Below are 22197 nucleotides of genomic sequence, written 5' to 3' on the forward strand. Positions count from 1 at the left end.
AGGCAATGTGTTTGATTGACAAGACTTTAAGTTGCCACCATATGACTCCATACCACTTAGGCCTCCACGCTCCAAGATTTGGTCCAAATGTGGTTTGTCTCGATCTAAGCAACTGGCAAAATGGTGGCAACAGTAAAGTTCCAAAACTTTGTTTCAATGTCAAACACGTATACAAATAAAAATAAATGTTTTTCCACAGTTAAAAGGACACACCAGTGTGGCTGCAACAACTTTTAATTGTTCATTAATTAAATGTGGTTATTCTGGTCTCTTTTCAATGTATTTTGGTCTCTCAGTGATCATTAACAAACAATACCTAAACTTGCATTATAAGATGTTTTGGCCACTTGGGACCAACCAAAACAAGCAGTGAACACAACATCTACATGTAATTACCATATGAAGGCGATAATGAGGCCAATATTATACCTTGTTGCTGCCTTCCAAAGATAGTTGTCAAACAAATTTCTTTTTTTCCACATGCAGTAACCAAAGATCAACGCTAGCATTAATGGAGAATCTCTTTCTGGCTACCTTACGGATGGATGCAAGTCCAATATTTACTCTCCCTTTAACCTCTGTTTTGGTGTCCAGCATCTCCTCTGGGCATCATTAGCTTCGCCATGTTCTGCAGTTAGCCCATTAGTGGCAGACACGTAGCATGTTGTGTTTGTACATTTTTGATGAATCTGCTGGTGTCTACAAACGGCACAAATGAGTCTGGAAGTTGGAGTCAGCGATTCTGGAGAGCACTCGTCAATAACATTTTTGTCTTTATCTGTGATTATATTCTCACAAACTGCTAACTACGGTGGGCCCATTTGTTTACATTAACTTTGTCTGCATACCAGTTTACAGAGCCTAGGCTGTGTATTAAAACTGGATTTCTTTTTTCATCGCACTGACAGTACGTAGAGGTAGCGGATCGTGAGGAGATATTCACTGATTTTGACAAAAAGGGATTTTGTCAAGAAGCGTTCTCCAGAATCTCTCACCTCACCTTTAATCTGTTGGACGACTACTCATAACAGCATTTAATATCTGTTTAGTGAGACTGTGCGGGCCGCATATTTCTCTCATAATATCATGACAGCTACGCAATACCCGTTTTAATATGCAATTTCCTCTGTGACTGCTCAGAGAAAAAAAGATTCATTTTAGCACCATTAATGTATAGAGGGCACACAGAGCGCAGGCTGTATTGGAAAGATGGTGATGATAGCTCAGACGGCTTTCATTTGTTTATCAGGCGAGACATCGCTCCATGCGCTGCCTTCGCTATTAATGTCTCTTCACATTCCTCATTTCTCTCCCTTTACTCTTTCCTTGCATTTCTTCTGATGTTCAGTTCCATCTTTGCCTCTTGACATTGATCTTCCTTCTTCCTCCCCACGCTGTCCCTGCGGTTGCCATTTTTAATTTTTTTGGCCTCTCTCGTATCCTTATCTCACTGTGGGACACTATTTCCCCTTTAAATATATGCTGCTTCACTCTCTCATTAACCTCTGAGTTGTGAATCTTTTTTTCCCCCGCCACATCAGGAAAAGTTAAGCTTCTTACCACATATAGGGATTAAGATGCCGTGCTTCATAATGTCAAAATGATTTGTATATAGATATAATCTCTATCTATAATCTCTCCATGAATGTTGTACATACTGTGTCTTCTGCTCTGAATAGTATGAGCTTGTCTGGGATTGAAAAGAAAATGAAAACAAATGTCTTCATGTCACTCATCTTTCAAAAGAGAAACAGCTTATGGTACGGTTTTCTGAGGGATGACATTGCAAACATGGCTTCCCGTAGCTTCAAAATCAGGCAAAAGAGTGAGAAGAACGCCAACGCACCAGTTTTTCCGTCGTTGTGGATGGTGCTGGACTCGGCCGTGGGCTTGTCCCATCCTTCCAGCTGTAGATTCTGGTACTGCAGCCTGACTTGGGTAAACGTCTCGTCGATGTCCACTGGAGACTGCCTGGCCCCGTTGCAGGACGGGTACCTCTTACCCCAGTTGCGCTGGTTCAGGGTACCTGGATATGAGAGAGAGAGAGAGAGAGAGAGAGAGAGAGAGAGAGAGAGAGAGAGAGAGAGAGAGAGAGAGAGAGAGTGAGGGTGGCAAAGAAATATAGAGACAGACTTGTTCAGAAAGTACTGAAGTGAAAATGTCAAACTCCCTTAACACTCACACACAGTCACCACCTGGAAGCTCACCTGCATTGGTGCTACACAAACAGCAACCTCTTGGTATTAGGGTCACGGGAGAATAAAATACGAGAGGAAAGACCAATTACAATGTGGAGAAAAAAGACGAATTACAATGTCAAGAATAGACTTGACAGGTAAATATTGCATTAAAGTCGAAATTCTGGTATCAATAACTCGTAAGAAAAAACTTTATTAAGGCACAAACAATGCATTTGTTTTGCTATTGTTGTAAGGCAGACAATGGGCTACAACCTCCTTTTTACTGAAACCAGACGTCATCTAAGCAAGACCAATTATATAATAGACTCTACGTGCAGTGGGCTGTGAGACGAGAGCGCATTGTATTTTGCCTTTATTCTCGATATTTCAACATTATTCACAAAACTTATAGTGAAAGAAAACTTCTAAATCCCATCTTTCTCTCTCTGCTGGCCCTAATACTGTTCCGTAACAAATACCTACTGAGCAGATTTCCCTCCTAATGTAACAGTCTGAAGCAGAGATACTAAGACTCTGAGAGTCTACCAATTACCCAAGTGTCCTAAATTGACTTAAAGGCAGTCATGCTTAATGGATATTGAAATGCTTCGTTAAAATGCTTCACATGTGTGAATCAGTAATGCATGAGTGCATGTCTTAAATTCTGCGCACATTTTGTGTGTGTGTGTGCGTGTGAGAGGGGAGGGGGACCACTCTGAATTCTGTTTATACTTATTGATGTGGTGTGGGTGTGTATTCGTGTGTTTTAACAAGGCTCTGCTTTTCCCATGAATAATGCAAGACAATTTGAACAGCATTGGGACAGGGACAATTTGGAGCCAAACATTGAATACCCAAGAATTATAATGTGGAAGGTAAAAGCAAAAGTGACATCGTCTTGGTGTTTAGAAGACATTTTAGCGCAAATCTTCCGCTAAATATCACAAGCTCTGCCTCAAAATTGCTGTGGATTATTTATGAGCGCATGTCTGAATTTACAATTAGTTTTTAAATGTAATTTTGGGTGAGCTGAGCACATGTGTGAATGTATTCATGTGTGCATGTCACACTATCTGCATTTCCATCTACATACTGAAATACAGGAAGTACCTTTACATGCGTGTGTAAAATATTAATTCATACACCAAGTTACCTATGTACAGACTGTACATATATGTGTGCTAGCACGAACAGCTCCCTGTCTTTCCTTTTACTGTGCATCTATTCATCAGCTCTCACAAGTCAGTCATTTCCTCCAGACATGTCTCAGTACTTACTGCATTTATTATGGTGGTGAATATTTCTTATTTAAAGCCATAGTAGAGAACATTGGAAAACTGAAAAATAATGTAATGTATGCTTGTACAAAGAAAGCAAATAGAATCATTAAGATTAGAATTTATTAGACGGCAAAACACTGTTAGTTAAGTTTGATTTTAGGGTACGGTTTCTTGAAAACTATTAGAAGAAAGACAGGCTTTATATGTCATATGTAAGATAACACAAGTTTTACTTTGATGCACCAGGATCATTCTGTCCAACTGACTGTCACATTTTGGAATATATGGAATATGGAAATCAATTTCACACATCTTTTGGATAATGGGGGAAGCATCATTGGATTCTTCTAATCCACTGCTTTGTCAGTTAAAAGCATGCACATGTCTATGTGTGTACAGTATGTGTATGCGCGCACATTTTACAGTATTCAGAAAAGACAATGGGCCTAATGAGGTCAGGGCAGATGGTCCAACTGTAACAGGTCACACATGACTTAACAGGTATCTGCTTTACATTCCTTGTTATGTGTGTCTCACTCCCGTCCAAATAAATATAATTCATTTGTGTTCATGTGTTGAATTGCTGCCTGTTTCAGCAGCAACAGCTGAACCTGTGGAAACAGACTGAGGATTGTGGTCCAGTGAGTTCCCTGCTTCAGCCCTGTCCAGCCGTAATTTTGAGTTACCACTTGTGGTGTTGAGACATAGTTTAGCCACTGAGACCTTATGACTTCAACACAGAAAGTCAATATTGAAAGTAAGATTGAAGGTGATTGACAGGGAATGATGCAATTAAAGGTCAAAAAAAGTTTTTTTGTATTTCTTGTAAATTGTTAATTTAGTTTTACATTTCATCACTGTAATATTGAACAGAGGGTCAGATCCACATTTCCATCCTGATATATTTGGTATGACAGTGCTAGTAATGTACATGTGTGTGTAGGAAATGACAAGGGTTTGCCAGTGCATGACCACATCTGGCCCCCTGCAGCCGTACAAAACGTCATAACGCACACAGACACCAATTTACTCTTTGACATAACGCTACCATGGCAACAAGTAGCTGACAGGTTCGGGAGAATGGGATAAGAAAAAAATGCCTTGAAGTCAGACTTTCCTGTCTTCATTTAAATGCTTAAAGGCACATACATGCATGTACGCACACCCACTCCAAATTCAGTCAAGGAGTAAAATGTAGATGATTAAATATGGAAATTACATTTGATATCTCTGAGTTCCACATGCTTTTCTCTGCAGTCCCAGAATAAAGTCTGCTGATGCTGACAGCGAACCTATTGTTTTCAAATTCACATGGGAGACTTTTAAAAAGCACAGTCTGTAATTCTGATAAAACAGTATAATATTAATTTTTCACCTTGCTTAAGCCTTTTGCATGTGAATGTTAAACTAATTTGAAAAGACAGATACAATATCACAAACAATTACATATACTATGGGGTGAATGGAAAGACCAATCAATTGCTGAAAAATTAGTATTACAGATTATGAACAAATTATTGGTCCTCCCATTCTTCTATTAATCCAGGATGTCGTTCTGGATTAAGATAATTAAAATAAAATAAACCATTTTGACATTATGATCGGTTTCAAATTTTTAATTTTTAATTTATTTATTTTATTTATGAACTAAAGCTGTAAAACTGCAAAAGACAAAGAATAGAGCAAAGCTGTCTGGGAACTTTCTGAAGTGACAGCTCGGAGCTCAGTCAGCTGTTAAAGTGGCCGAGGCAGAACCCATTTGATGTGGCTGCTCTTTTTTCATTCCAGCTCTCCGCCCACTCACTCTCCGGGGAGGAGAGGTGAGGCCAGAGAAGAGGACAGGGCACAGAGGACAAAGAAGAGAAAAGAGATACAGCAGTGGGGGACACTATGGTAAGAGTGTAAAGAGGAGCCCAGGGGAGGTGAGGAAGAAAGGACTGAAGAGAAGATATAAGGGAGGGGAGAGAGAGAGAGATAGAGCGAGAGATAGAGTGAGAGAGAGCGAAGGATTAGGCAAAAAAAGAGTAGGTGTAGGGGACCAATAAAGACAGAGAGAGGACAGACAGTGTACGTGCACTGATACACTGTACACATGTAGGATGCAAATAAACGAAGAAGAGCACAAACACATGTAATTGTACTGTCTGGCTGTGCATACAACAATTACGTGTGCACGTGCGCACACACGCACACACACACAAACATACCAAGTGAGTGCTATTCCAGCCTTGTCATTGAGAGGATCGCTCTAAATATCCTTGCAAAGATAATTCTTCTTAAAGCGTGGGTCGTTCGCTAAGGTCCACATGAGGACATAAAGACAAATACACACACACACACACACACACACACACGTCACCCTCTTTGAAAAGGCTCCGCACTGCTGAGAGAGTTCACTGAAAACAAGCAGGATTATTAAATTGAATAATGTAGGACTTGACTTTTTTGGGGGGGACTGTCTGTTCCTGTTTGCATCACCGCTAGCAAAAAATAGCTGAATGTGTATTAAATATTAAAAGTAAAGGCTTCAGTTTTCCTTTAGTCCACAGTGGAGCTTGTGAATCTCACGCATAAGGTCCTTCTATTTCCAGAAAAGCTCTAACTGTAGCGTTTTGTGAATTTAGATACATTGACTATTTGTATAAGCTATTCATCTGCTGATCATGTTCCAGTTCATTTATCAATGATCAAGTAAGGGAGGCCTCTAGCAACATAATATAATATATAATCTACCTTTTTCACCGCAGACATATTGACAGGTCTGCTGTGAAAAAGGTCAATTCAAGTCACCTGTTTCAGAATTGACAAACTACAGCCAGCAACTGCAGGGTCACATGACCAACAAAGACAGCCAAAGGTGTCAGTGGGTTACTCTTTGGTCTCCTAGATAACAAGCTGGTTTACTGGTCATCCCTCTACGAGTGACAAAAAGCAATAGAACCACTGAACCACATTTATAAGTCTTTGAATTGTGTTCAGTTTTGACAAAGCGTCCACTGTGATTTGAAGGTAATCAAAGCAAAACTATTCAAAATCAGTACAAAAAAGATTGAGAGAACATAACAAATCTACACACAAACAAAGCTCCTTGTTAAATTGATTTTGCAATAAAAAACTTGAGAACACAATGACATAACTAATGTATAGCTACTATACTTATTTTCCTTCTATGTGTAGTATTTGGCTAGCTGTTTCCCCCTGTATCAAGCGTTTATGCAAAACTAAGCTTGGGCATGTAGCTTTATTTAAATGCATGAGAATGCTATCAATCTAGGCATCAATCTCAACAAAGAAACAAAAAAGTGTATTTTCAAAATATCAAACTATTAATTTCACACCACATTTTGTTTGCAATAAAGGTGCAAGAATGACAGAAATTCTTAAATGTTTTCCTTACTCATCTCATGTTTTATTTATACATTTACATACCACTGCAAAATAAGATGTGTCAGTGATTGAAACGTGAGACAGCTGACAGGCTGAAGTGGTTACATTATAGTAACCATGTGAGGATGGATAAACTTAAAACTGAATGTTTAGTTCACGTTCTGTCAGAGACATGACCAAACGCCCCACCAGAGATGGTGGGCTTGTACATTTCATGTGGTCTGGCCCTACAACCTTTTCCTTGTTCTTCTGAAGCCACCTCCAGAGGTACTCTACTTTACCATCACACACCCATGGGTTGAACATCAGATTTAGCCCCCTCTCTTCAACGGATTCCAGAGGGTCCAGCAAACCTGCAGGGATGTGGCTCAACTGGTTGCCATCCAGTCTGAGCTCTGTGAGCTTTGTGAGTCCTTGAAAAAGGTTTTGGGGAAGTTTGTTGAGCTTGTTCCGAGTGAGGGACAGAACGGTTAGGTTTCGGGTGCTCTGAAAAGTAGAAGCATTGAGGGTGTCTAGCTTGTTGTCATCCAGGATAAGCCATCTTAGTTTGGTCAGTGGGTCCAGAGAATTTGCTGATATCTTCTCCAGACGGTTGTTATAAAAGTCCAGATAGTCCAGGTGGGGCAGCTTCTGAAGAAAAGCAGCTGGGATCTGCGTCAAGCGGTTACCAGATATGTCAAACGAGGTGAGATTGCTGTTATTAGAAAACCACTCGGCTTCAACTTTCTCAATTAGGTTATCTTCCAGTGACAAGTCGCGGAGAAGTGGGGCGTGGCTGAAGACATTCGCAGGCAGATGAGAAATTTTGTTTTCCTTGAGATGCAAATTTCGGATGTGAGGGACGTTCCTGAAAAGGTGAGAGGAAAGATTCTGCAGCTGGTTGCTGTACAGCATGAGCGTTGCCAACAAGGGTGTGGAGCTTAGATCTTCCTCTGAGATGGAGGTGATTTGCGTGGACCTGATAGATAAATAGGTGGTGTCCTTTGGGAAATCTTTAGAGGGATACTCTGTCATGGGAATATTATGACAGTATACTACATGGTCAGGGCATCTACAATGTTCTGGGCAGGACAGAGTGCCATAGCAGAAATATGCCATGAGAAAAGCAAGGGCACACCAGGTCTTCATTACTATGACACAAGAAGGGGAGTAAAAAGAGAATTAAAATGAGGGCGAAAGTACATCAGAAAACTTCTTAACGACTTTAAAATCCCACCAAATTTCTCCACAGCAAAACAAGTAAAACAACAAACCAATTCCAGTTCAAGCACAGGATTTTACGGAAGACTATAAGTCCCTCAGGACTGACAGAAAATGATTCATTATGCACTTGGGGAGATAAGTCAAAATATGGAGAATAAACTCAACAGTTCAACACTGTGGTAAAGTTGGAAAGATGTTAAAGGCCCTGGCAACCCAAATCCACTAAATCCTTGTAACTATGTTATTTGGGGAGTAAAATGAATGTTAATATGTATATGAAAGGTTTTAGGAATAGCTGCCAACCCCCGCAAACATATACTTCCATGTCAGTTGGTCGAGCATTTGAAAAATCCTGATTCGAATGTCACATGACAAGCCGTTTTCACACGCATCTCCACTCCAACATACATTGGACTTCTCGTTAGAAAATTTCAAATTCAAATTTTGGCTTGGAGTTTTGTTTTCACACGTCACGCGATTCTTAAAGACTATAAAAACAATTCTATGCCATCTCTCTGGTGCCGCGCAAGTGATACAGACTGTCTCTTTGCGCCTGAGCCTACACTCAAAGCCCCGTCTGAGCGAAGCAGCGCGCACCCCGTGAAACACTGTGATGGTGACGTTCACAGTGAGCCCTCGCCGAGCCGCCGTGCAGAAAAACTATGTGGTTTAAGACTAAATGATCACCGGGGATTCCTGCACGTTAACGTTGTAGAGGGGACATGCTTTCACGAGCCGATTGCATGTCCCGAGCCCTGATACACAGAGACATGTCTCCTAACTGACTGCGCCGATACATGCCTCTGACACGTCGACTCACAACATAATCGTCGAGGCTTTGAATTCAGTGCTGGGGATGTGGGGCCATTTCACGTGCCTCTTTTTCCTCTCGTCACTTCGTTCTCTATCCAAGCGCACACACCTCTGTCCGGCCGCATCTGAGTGCGCAGCCAGTGCTCCACCCGAAAAAATAAAAAACAAGTTGGACACAAGCCCTGAAGCTGAATGATCGCTGTAACGGTCAGTCCATAACTGGACGCTGAATATTAGACCCCGAATATAAAACGACACGACTTTTTACGACCTATTCCCAGGGGGAAACCCCTTCTTATAATCGGCCCAATACGGCATGTGTCACCGCTGCATGTAACAATATTGCATTGGTGATGCATTTTTTTTTAATCAATGTAGCGAGTTATTATTTAAGTGCAGGCAGAGCTTCTTTTTTGTCAGCACTCCCTTCTGAGGATATGTTTCCGCGGCTATGCCTGTAGCGTACTTCAACAGCGGGTCTCCACACTGTTGAACCGTATATCGCATCAGCTCACGTGATGAGAAACATAATCAGACTCCGTTTTCTCTCTCTCTCTATTCCCACTCCTATCCACAGAAAAATCTGATTTTAAAAATGCATATGCCTAAAATAAGATAGGGAATTTTTTGCAAGTTAAATGGGAAATAAACTAATAAGAGATAGTCTAACAGCCTGAATATGAGACAGATATTTTTATATATTTTCATTGTGACACAGACACCTGTTTCAATTAAATAGGTTGCGGTTGTGGTGGGGAAAAAATAGCATACAACTAGCCTAATTGCAAAGCTAGCCTATATAGGTTACTTTCTAGCAGGATGCAAGTGATTCTGAGCTGCGCTCTCAGCTGTGCCAAAGCATTCACCGTTGCTAGGGAAACCAGCTACCGTCGCAGCCCGTGCAGCAGTGTGAACTGCCAGTCAGGCTCATTGAGCATTTGCAACATTTTCAAGTTTGCGTTTCGTTGTGTGGTGAATCTTTGGTCTGAACTGGGCTAAACCTGCTCAGCACCGTGAGTGAGAGAACGTTCCCTTACAGAACGTTATTGACCACGCCCACACCGCCCTGCAAAATGTTCTAGACAGCAAAAAAGCAGTTTTTTAGACAAAATTTTATAATATTTATGAAAATACATTTTTAATTGGATAACTGTAAACAGCTTGTAGAGAAACACAATATTAATGTCATATATTTAGGTCTCTGGGTTGCCAGGGCCTTTAACAGATTCAAAATTTATATGCAGTGCAGTTATAAGTGGAGCTTAAAGGATGTCTCGTTTCGGTTATAAATTAGTAGCTGAATGTCTGCCTTAGGACGAAAGCAAAGTAAGATTGCATTGTTTGTGTTTTAATACAGTTTTCCTCATGATCCTGGAAGTTCGAATTTTCCAAAATCTTTTCAACTTTACTGCAGTCTTTAACTGTCTTTATTCTCAAAATTTCAAATTTATTCACAAAATTGTAATTCAACTTTATTCTCGACATGTACTTGTTTCTCGAAGTACATAATGAAAAATAGAATGTCCTCCCCTCAATTTTCTTCTCTGCCTGCCATGGCCATAATACTAAGTAATAATATTAATGAGTATGGTTTTGACATGAGTAACAAAATTGAACTTACCGTTGTGTCCTAGTTAGATGAGTTGCAAACAGACTGCTACTATTGTCAGTTTCAGCAGTGTTTACTGGCAATTTCAGTCACGTTCGGGGGAGAATCAAACAATCTAATCATTACTTAGTGAGTAAACAAGGACTCGTCACTACACAGTCATTTGTCAAGGACATGCAGTTGCAACAGATGTATGAACTGAGAAAACTGTTTACATTATTATGTACTTTGGATCTTTTAAATGTGGGGAAAGAGGAGGAAAGGGAGCATGTGAGAAATAAGCAAATACGCATAAATATGATTTAAAATAAGGTGATACAGATGATATAAGGAGTACAAGGCCTATTGAGATGGAGAATCTCCCTCTTCTCTGAAAACTTCAATATTCAATGGTGGATTTGCCATTAGAAGGCAATTGTTCTGCCTTAGCTGGTGCCATGTGTTTCAATCAGTTTCTCAGTTTGCATTAAAACTCTTTGATTAAAACACAGCAGTAGTCTGGGCAGAGAAGTAGGAATCGTTCCTTTGTGTGAGAGGAGACATTTTGATTCTGTAGAATCAATCTCTTTCATGCATTCATGGGCGGGCACACTGACACACAAACATATCAAGGCATGCGCCTGAGGCGGACAAGATCTAAGCTACTAAATGAATCTATTATGAGAAAGCGCTACACACACATCACTCATGTAAAGAGATCTACGATGCTAGTGTGATGGACTGTCACACACAGCAGCAGGCGTATGTGACAATCAGTCCTGTCATTCTACTCAAACAGAAAAAACTGCGGGTATGAATCCCAGCATGCCCTTCATGTGATCTGTAGTGGCTGCGTCTAGACATGTGAATATAAATAAGACTCTGAAGCGAGAGACAACGGGGACAAGAGTTTAAATATTAAACGATAGCAGACTGGAGCTCCTAACTGATTTACTGTTTATCAGAACTTTGCGTCTATTTCCCTTTTAAATCAGAAGATGTCCAATAGTGCCATCAGCTCAGAACTGGCAGAAGCCAGTGGGGCCAAGGTACCTCCATTTATTGTCCGGAGAAGTCAGGCCAGAAGTGGTCTTCATGGAAGAGTTGCAGCCAAAAAGCCATACCTCCCACATGGAAACAAGGCCAAGCGACTCAACTATGCACAAAAACATAGGAACTGGGGCGCAGAAAAATGACAGCAGGTGCTGTGGACTGCTGAGTCAAAATTTGAAATATTTGTCTGGAGACGGTACAATAATGAGTGTCTGCAGGCAAAAGTGAAGCATGGTGAAGTATGAGGCTGCATTTCTGCAAATGGAGTTGAAGATTTGGTCGGGATTAATGGTGTCCTTAATGCTGAGAACAGTATATGGGTGTACCTAGGTCCCACTGGTTTCTGCCAGTTCTGAGCTGATTGCACTGCTGAATTTAGATTTCTCTTCTGTTCATGCACTGCATTTTGTTAATGCAGTGCATAAACAGAAGAGAAATAATATAAATGTAACATTCAGACAACCTTTGACAGATTAGACTGGCCAGGTCAGTAGGCTAGACATGAGGGAGCCAACAAGTATCCCATGTTTTCTGAATACTTAAGTCATCACAGTTACCTCTCATGGCCACCAAAGTGCAAAAATGACTGCCAATGACCTCAATAAACCTGCTACATATTGGTACAACCAGGGAGCAAGGAAAGAGAAATATGTGAGTGTGTGTCTGCGAATAAAGACACCCACATACACACCTCTGCATCATTACCTCATGTCTCCCACAGGGATCCAGGAACAGCAACACAGACAGAGCAACAACTGGAGCAGAAGAGAAGCCAGCCTCAAGTATTTGGTGACTAAGAGAGCAGTTGAGAACAGGGTGGGTGGTGAACACAACACAGTGAGACAACACACAAATGAGATGAGAGAAGGAAAAGAACACAGCTGAACAGATCAAAGACTTTGGCCTTTTCCTCCTGTCACAGTGGAAAAGCCTCTACGGCAGTTTTCAGACCCTCATGGGACACGAAAAACCCTCCAATTGAAGTTGTGATAAGAACAACAAAGGCATGCTAAGGCATACTTACAAGGATTAACATGCAATCACACAAACTGCATCATACCACTACAGGATGAAGACAGAAGGATTATTACGCATGATAAGTAAGTAATAAGTGATTACAACTATTGTGTGTAACATGATACGCTTATATTAAAGGGCACAGCTCACAGAGATGGCCGAAGCGCAGTGTTGACAGAGCATGCTGAATCGCCCAGATGAGAGGAAGCGTTTCCCGAAAATCTACATAGTTTTTTGTGATGTGATTTGTGTCAGGTAGCTCTATAGCAGTTTTTAACAAGAAATTAAGACCAGAAAAGTAGTATAATAGGAGATCTTTAAGAAAGAGCAGTTTGAGAAATCATTATGTGAGCTTACAAAGGTTTATGAGTCTGTGTAAATTATTTTCAAAAGCAGCATGTTGATAATGATAATATTGAGTTGCTGAAAATTGCAGGATGACCCTGCATTTTTTGTTGAAAACCTCTCAGACAGAATTAATGGAGTGGTCTCATTGAAATGAATGAGATGGCTGTGTTTTATTGTGTGCTGATGATGAAAACACAATTTTCTGTTAAAGGTCACATATCATTATAATTTTAAGCTTCAAAATTGTAATTTGGGTTTCTACTACAAACTGTAGTCGTGGTGTATAGTTTCCAAAATAAACTTAATATGTAAATATATACACACAGTGCCATTGCTGAATCTCCTATTTCAGCCTATGTCCGAAACACTCTGTTTTAGCTTTGCCCCAACTTCCAAAAAGCCCAGTCTGCTCTGATTGGCCCTGAATCTAACTGTGGTATCTGAGGTTGTGCTAATCACAGGTGGAGGTAGTGCTTAATTAGGTTTGTAAGGGGGGAAAGGGTGTGGCTTCTCCCCTTATGACGTCATAAGGTTTTTGAACAGAGGTTTTTAGAAAAGTGAAAGTGGAGAAAACAAGATGGTTGTTCATTCTCATACTTAAGGACCCTCTTATCAAACCGGGGACCCATATCAACCTTTTCTTGTTGAAAAACCAAGAAATGGTTCATTTTGCACGATAGATGAAAACATTGGTGAGTCTTACATTTGATTACATGCCATGCCAGCAAAAACATTGGTGAGTATTACATTTGATTACATGCCAGCAAATGTATGGATGTAAGATTAATATTTACTGTTCACACTAATCAAAAATTAGTATTGCCATGAATAGCCTAAATTTAACAAAATGTGAGCCGTCAGACATCCTCTCATGCTGTCTGTATTAGTGTACTCCTAATGATTCTGATTCGCCAATGAGGACTAAATGAGCACAATTTAACAAAGAGCCTGATCTGAATCTAAACCAGAACATACAAGTCATTTGGTATCTGCAACAACACACTTCTCTTTCCAATCAGATCATTTAGAACATGAAGACGTGGTTTAAGGACAGAATTGTATGAACCAATGTGGACAGGCAGGCGGGAGTATTCATATTTCATAGATATCTCTATGTGTGTGTTCCCCAGACAACGCACTAGGGGAGTATTGAAGCCTGCATCGCCCCGGGGGGAAGAATTAGTTAGATCACACTGAGAGAGGAGACACAGAGACAGACCCAGAGACCAGAGGCAGAGGAAGGCAGAGAAACAGATACATGAATTCAGCACTTTGAATATTTTACAGTCCTGTTTGTTTTTCTCATACATCTGATCCCTTTTAAAGTCAATTCCATGATGATTTGTTAGATTAAGTTGTATCTTAATGAATTATTATCAGATTCTGACGTTGCACTTGAACTATTTTGATGGTTCATATACAGTATACACTACAGTATGTTCTTCTGTGGTGAGTAATATTTGGAAATGGCTTCTAATGCCGTTTCAATACAATCCAAAAAAGTACAGTAAGCAGTAGCAGTATAGTATCACTACAGTATTCCTAAAGGGGCTTGATGTTTTGTTGTGATGCCATCGCATTTGCCTGCTAGAGAAAACTCTGGATTATCAGAGTGCATACTTACACAGAACACAAACAACACAAACGCATGCACACATACACACATAACAGATGGGGCCCTGGGGGTGTCCTGCAGGCAGGAGGATGCCAGGGATCCCCCAGGAGACTAAGCAGAGAGGAATGACATGGAGGACAACATGGAGGAGGAGGGGGAGCAGGAGTAGGGATTCTTTCACTCACAAACATAGACAGTGTACCTGGCTGCTATCTGCTTTAATGATACTACAAAAGAAAATACTCAAAAGGTACCAGCTGCACAAAAATGTGTTTACATCTTATCTTGCATACTTTGTCACTGAATCCTCACACTCATTTTTGTCTAAAAACTATTATTAACTGACTGGCTCTTTGTGGATACAGAAACTCTGTGCCTAATAATATTTAAAACGTATTTAAAATCAGATTTATCTTTGTAAAAATCTAATCAAACAACCATGGTTTGTTTGACACAAGCGCTTAGATTGTATTGTGAATCTGCTGAAGCCTAATTTTCAAACTTCCTCCTCCACCTTCTCTCCTTCTTTCAGTTGAGTTCTCCCTTTCCTTCAGCTCCCATTTCTTTCACTCGCTCACCCCACTTTTTCTATTCCTCCCTTTTTTCCTTTTGTACCCCGCTACTTCTGACCTAACTAAAAAGCTGTGCACGCTGCCTAACAATGAAGTGTGGTTCTTTCACATGTAAATGCTTTTACTCACGGCTCAGTACCCCGCACAAGGCAAGAAACGGAGCCGGTCAGGAAAACAAGATTGTGTACACATGCATGCGCGCACACACACACACACACACACACACACACACACACACACACACACACACACACACACACACACACACACACACACACACACACACACACACACACACACACACACACACACACACACACACACACACACACACACACACACACACACACACACACACACACACACACACACACACACACACACACACACACTGTGTGCACGGCAGGAATGACTACTGTTACAATGAATTCAGGTGAAGTGCTACTGAGTTGTCTGTAGTTGTGATCATGAACTTCAAAACCCAACAGAGAGGTAAATGAGAATTACGGAGAATAGCATGAAGAAAGAAAATCAGATAAAGGGAGAGAGAGACAGAAACATCTGGAGACACAGTGCAAGATTAAAAATGGAAGTGCAGAAGACAAAGAGGGAGAAGAAAGGGCGGCTCCACTTCATTTCTATTGCAGACAGGCTTCTTCGCCATCCAAGACCATTTCAGAGAATCGCACGAAAGAAAAAGCTATTACACTTTGTCAAACGGAGCGCATGTGGCAGGGAATGGAAAGCTCTGACAGAGGCAAAGAAAACACTGCTGATGAAAATACATGTGCATACATTGGTATTCAGGCTGCGATGACAAGCTGTTTGTAGGGACACTTCAAATCAACAAAACATTGCGGGTGTACTCGCTGCCCCTGTGTGTGAATCTGGTCAAGTCAAGTCCATTAAAACATTAACACTGTGTGCAAAGCTCATTCCTCTGGACGCTTCAGCCCCTTTAAAACCCATAAATGAGTTTAAAGTGGAGTCAGCAGTTCTGAAGAATGCTTGTTGTCAAAATCACTTTGTCAAAATCCGTTCATATCTCATCATGACCCATTACCTGTCTGTACTATTTTTGCGCTGAAAAAAAAACCCGTGTTACACAGCCTAGGCTCTTTAAACTAGTATGTTGTAACTAATAATTTAACCTTTGCTAGCAACTTGCCCTTTTACAGACCCTAGGCTGTGTATTAACACTGGATTATTTTTCCAGTGCACAGACAATACAGAAGGGCAGTGGATCGTGAGGGGATATTCACTGATTTTGACAAAAAATGATTTTGACAACATGCATTCAAGAAAGTTAATCGTCAACATTTTTAAGTGACATAAACTGTGTGTCTTTGGAAGGCTATGCTTCCCTTTTAAGCAGCTGAGAGGAAAGGCTTCAAAGAACAGATCCAAACACTGGCTCTTACACATAAGAAACAGCATTGCCAACTCCTGGAAAGAACTGGAAGTGGCTGCACACAATGGCCCTCATTTATCAATTTTGCGTGGAAACTGGTGCAGATTCTGGCGCAAATACCTCCCTACGCCAGGTGTCGCGTGGTATTTATCAAACAGGCGTATCTCGCCAATCTCAGCGTACGCCAGGCCATTATTGATAAATGCGGCGGATGAAAACGAGCGTATCACGCCCCTATATTTTCTCAGTTTAGAGGCCTCGCCCAGAGGTTTTACGACATGGATATGCGCAATACGGCACTTCCCTGAAGTAGAAATTGACAGAATAACAGCGAAAGTAGAAAAAAAAAGAGTTTCATTTCGGAGCATTAGCTTACATCAAAGAACGACAGAAGGCAGCAGTTAGGAAGGAAATAACTGCTGCGGTCAACAGCGTTGGTGTTGACTCAAAATCGCCACTAAAAAAGCGTGTTGCTGTTCTGAAATGCAACCAACTGGGGGTGCGGGGCTGCGGGCATAATATAAGTGGTGGAGGAGAAAAAGATGCACCAACTGTCCGATAATGGTCCCCATAAAATAAATACACGTCTGCAGAGATTTGAATGATTGGAATGTATTGGCCCTTTTAGATAGCACTATTCAAAAGGGTTTTAAAAACTAAAAATAACACATTTAGCGTTTTACTGTATGACAGCATGCGCTTGGCACGAGTGGTCAGCCCGGCCGTCAGCTGCACAAGCCGACCCGGCAGCGATCAGCTGTGAGAGCGCCCACCGTCCTGCTCCACCAGCAGATAAGAACAACGTGCCGGTTAACGGTGGAAATAAATCGCTCGCTTTAGCATTAATGACACATTAAAAGAGGAACTAACATCTACAAATGCGTCAAATAAATAAAATGTTAAGCTGAATGGTGTGCCGTGTATTTGTTGTATCATAAAGAGCAGTGTATGTCTACTAGCCTACATATTTAATACTTAGGCTAACATTTTGAATGAATGCAGCCCCCGTGCCTCAGTGTCCCCCCAGCTGCTCCAAGACGGAGACTGCCCTTACGCAGTCCCATGCAGCCGGTGTGCGCACTATTGAATCAGCTCTCCTACTCAGTTGCACATAAGCTGCTCATTTTTAAGTGATTAATATCTTTATTTCGGTCTTATTTGCACTGCATTTGTATTATCTTCTAATAAGTGTCCAACAAAGTCATCGGCTACCCGGCACAGCCTGCACTGCGAGTCCAAGCTGTTTTCAAATTTGCGTACACGAGCTGAGAGCTGGCGTGGGATTTGAGCGTACCCTACGCTCACGTCCATATTGATAAATGCCGAGATTTGCGTGGAAATGTACGTACACCCATTTTTCTGGTCTACGCAAGATTGATAAATGAGGGCCATTGTCCCTGCAAGTCATCAATACTGGACTGGCTGATAAAACAAATCAGTGATGTTCATGATCAATTAATCTGATCTAAGTTGATACACTGTCATTTTATCAGTAAATATCCATTTGATTCAGTAAAGGTTCAGTGCACCTACAAGTGAACACAATGTGCTATCGTGCTAGAGGAAGTTAAAGCTGGTTCATCAATGAATGGCCAGAAAGAATGGTTTGTACAAGAGGCTTTTTCCCACTTAGTGACTGACAAATGTTGCGGTAGGGCAGCATAGATCTCCTATAGTATTATTAGGAGCTTCAAATGACATCATTTGTCAGTTGTCACCTGCAATCCATTTGTGGTGCAGGTTAATAAGTCTAACAGCCTTGCATTCAGCCCAAGCTGCTGACATATTGAGCCTGATGGTCCCTGCTCAGTAAGAAGCTAATCTCTCCCTCTGGGACCATAACTATCCGTCTGCATCCACTCTTTGATTCAGTTGGACTACAGCTTAGCCCAGCAGGGGCTGTGCTGAGTTAGCTCATGTCCTCTCTGACCATATGGTCCCAGGCAGATCAGGGCTGTCTCACGGGACATGTTAACAGATAATTCCTTCCATTTATCTGATATTAAGGCTGGTAAGTCCAACGTTTACATTTTTCATTTATTTATTACGGCTCACGGCCATAGCACATGGCATGGAGCACACAATTCAACTGAAATCATTACAAAACAAAACAATGGTGCACGGCAAGGAAAAACAAAACAAAACAAAACAAAAACATCACTTAAACAATGGCAAAACATTTCTCAAAAAGGCACCTGTTTTAACAATAACCCCTGGCCTACTTGCCCTCAAAAGTGAAATCAGTTTGGTCATGGATGGAAAATAAACATAATAATTTGGCAGATACTTTTTTCTAAAATACATTACATCCACATTTTTACACTCAAAAAGTACATGGTATTCATCTCCAACACAATTGGCATCACAAAGGTTGCATATTCTTTGGTTTCTTTCCAGCCCTTTGTATCTTCCTGTGACTTTAGGTATGCGGGTGTTATTGGTTCTAAAATTGCAGATGGCCTGTCTGGACTTTTGATTTTCATACAACAGATATTTTTCTAGTTTAAACTCTTGTTTAAATTCTATGTATAAGTCACAGGAAGTCATGCTTGTAAGCTCGCTCTGCCATTTCTGAATGAATTGATCTTTTAACCTCCGCTCAACAGTTCTTTTCAGCCAGTTAATGTTGTTGTATTTTTGTGTTATCCAGATGTATGACTACCACTTTGATGGAACTGTCCCTTGTACAATCTGTTGTAAGAAGGGTGTGTGTGTGTGTGTGTGTGTGTGTGTGTGTGTGTGTGTGTGTGTGTGTGTATGTGTGTGTGGGTCCAATTTAAACTTCCTGTCACTGAAGCTATTAGAAAATCCTGTGTGTGTACATGTGCACAGAACCTTATACCTAATGGTATATTTTAATTTATATTTTATATTTTAACAATTTCTTCTTCTGATGTTTTTGATGTAAAAATTGTTTCTGAAATACACAGTATGCAAATAAATTGTTACTACGAACAAAATTCCTGTAAAATGCATTATGCGACTGACGTTAGATTACTTACATATCGGGAAATGAACACAACTCATACCAGTGCTGACAGATACAAGCTGTACATTATATTATGCTACTGCACAGCCAAAAAACCCCACTTACTGTCCAAACAAAGCCACCTCTTTAATTACTGTAAATCTCTCTGGTCTATGTAGCGAACTGCTCATGTCACCACACACGGTACAAACGGCTCCTACCAACCTGAGTACGACCAGTCGATATCTTCGGGGAGTTTCCTCAGGCCTCGGACCAGCGGCTCGGCTGCCACGACTACAGTAGGAAGAATCAGAGAAAGAGATCTGGTATGATTATTTAATTTCCAAAAATACACTTAAATGTAGAGACTGACAGGTGAGAGCATGACACGCTGCTGTGTGACTGTGCCACTTGATGAGACTGACTTCACTCAGTCACAGAAGTCAAATGTGCAAACAGGGTCATATGTGATGCCACTATTTATGTTGAGCTGCAAGGCAAATTGAGGTGAGTTTAGCTGTGTATCAGAAATGACAACAGACAAAGGAAAACGACAAGCATCTTGTTCTAAGTCCTGGTTTTTCAGCTTCTGCTACACATATGGTAACTTTATTCCTTTAACAGACAGAGAAGACCTAAGCATTTTTTATTCAAAAGGCGGAAAATTATTTACTGTATGTGTAAGACACACACACACACACACACACACACACACACACACACACACACACACACACACACACACACGTTACTATTATCAATAGGATATAGTGTAATATAATAGGGTAAAGGAGGGGACTGTATCACCATTAACATCATTTTCCCCAGCCTACACACACACACACACACTATATATTTCCTGGTTGCTCTTTTCCCTCGGACAGTAAAGGATACAATGATGTATGAAGTCACAGTTGGAGGATTCACTGTGTGTAACTGTATGTGTGCTACTGGCCAAATACATTCATCCACTAGCTGCACATTCACTAATAACTTTGAGTCCCTCTCTAGCAGTCTCCTCTTGCTCCATGACAAATAGGGACATGCCATTGCATAACACACATAAACACACACACACACACACACACACACACACACACACACACACACACACACACACACACACACACGCTCATGCCTAACACTTATCTCTCTCTCTCTTTTTCACTCTGACTCATCCTGCTTACAGGAATGTATCAATATTATTCATGATGATCCACAGATAAACTGATAAGATAATCCATTTTTGTATCTGTACAATCAAACATAGTATTTTCTAAAAACATTTCATCTATGGGAGAATAGTAAACTTCCATCACGTCAGATGGATAATGGCAGCTACATTATCAAGCTTACTTTGCTGGTAGGAAATGTATATATCCAACAATACTAACAATAACAAAGTAACACCGCCACAATTTAAAAGGTGGAGTCAGCGATTCTGGAGAACGCTTGTTGCCAAAATCAGTCACTATCTGCTACCTGTCCGTACTGTGTGTGTGTGCTGAAAATGAAACTGTTGTTAATACACATCCTAGGCTCTGTAAACGAGTATGTAAACAAAGGGGGCCCACCGTAGCTCGCAACATGCCTGTTTACAGAGCCTAGGCTGTGTATTAACACTGGATTTATTTTCAGTGCAGAATGTGTTGTGAGGAGATATTCACTGATTTTGACAAAAGTGATTTTGACAACAGGTCTTTTCCAGAATGCCTGAATCCACCTTTAATGGGAGAATAGTACGCTTCCATTCCATTGGATGGATAACGGTGGCTACATTATCAAGCTTGCTTGCTTACAGGGAATGAATACATCCAACAATACATTAACACAGTTACACTGGCAGGATTTAATTCCCATTAGGGTGACACATACTAAAAACATGTGTCTATGTTGTTTGAAGGGTCATTGTAGACAGGAATGCAGCCTATACACGGGTATTGACAATTATCCTTAAAGCACTTCAAACATTACCAGATGACAGATTATATGTTATCAGTGGGGTCAAAAAAGGCACAACATACATAATCTGGCAAAGCTAAACTAAATTCCTGCTATCCTCCATACAGAGTGGGGGAGGAAAGAGCAAAGGGTATTACATGCTGACAAACATTACAATATCAAAACTCGTTAAGGAGACTGGCTCAGAAACAACACAAAAAGTAAAGTGAATTACATTTTTTTTAAATACATCATCCGTTTTTGAGCTTTCACTGCTCACAGAAGAACCAAAAAAACCTAACCTCCAACAAGATGAAAGGCCCGAGCAGTCAGATGTAGGTCATGGGCAACTATCACCATGTTCACTACATTAAGTCTGTCCCTGTGGCACAGATGAAGCCAGTATAATCCCATTGTTTACTGTACCAACAGCAGGGTTAACCACACTGGGTGATTTACTGCACATTCCTGTCAGCATGCGCTCCTTCATATAGTTGTATCAACTTGTCTTGAACTCGTGTCACACCCACGCTGAAAACAAAACCCTTCTGTAACGACTTTAAAATGATCTTCTGAATCAATTAATATTTAACAAACCCAGCCACAGGGGGGGTTCGTGTTGTTCTTCACACTTGTTTTTAATTATTTTTTCCATTTTTCCCAAAAGAGACTGATGCAAAAGGTAAAAACAAAATATATTAGCTTTTTCTGCTTTTGGAGGTTACAGGGGAGCTCTCCAATGACTGACTGGATGAAGGGCTAAAAACAGACTTCCTGTGGATGCAAAAGGGCTTTATAAATCAGGGGCCGTATTCACAAAA

At 40.8% G+C, this 22197-nt stretch overlaps 2 protein-coding genes across 2 annotated transcripts in view; both read right to left on the reverse strand.

Moving 5' to 3' along the window:
* LOC307268796 (receptor-type tyrosine-protein phosphatase zeta-like) overlaps window positions 1–22197 on the reverse strand; it is a gene marked incomplete at its 5' end in the record, with an annotated part of 46596 nt that overhangs the window by 19543 nt on the left and 4856 nt on the right. Inside the window, 2 exons of the mRNA XM_080051542.1 lie at window positions 1847–2026; window positions 19661–19729. Of these exons, the coding sequence (XP_079907668.1) occupies window positions 1847–2026; window positions 19661–19729 (249 nt within the window). The remainder of the gene's footprint in view (window positions 1–1846; window positions 2027–19660; window positions 19730–22197) is intronic.
* Window positions 6983–7861, reverse strand: LOC307268714 (uncharacterized protein; the record flags this gene model as incomplete). The annotated part of the gene is made up of 1 exon (XM_080051450.1): window positions 6983–7861. One exon carries the CDS (start codon window positions 7859–7861, stop codon window positions 6983–6985), a length of 879 nt encoding a protein of 292 aa, XP_079907576.1.

The sequence above is a fragment of the Ammodytes marinus genome (genome assembly GCF_949987685.1).
Source record: "Ammodytes marinus genome assembly, chromosome: 22".
Classification (NCBI taxonomy): domain Eukaryota; kingdom Metazoa; phylum Chordata; class Actinopteri; order Uranoscopiformes; family Ammodytidae; genus Ammodytes; species Ammodytes marinus.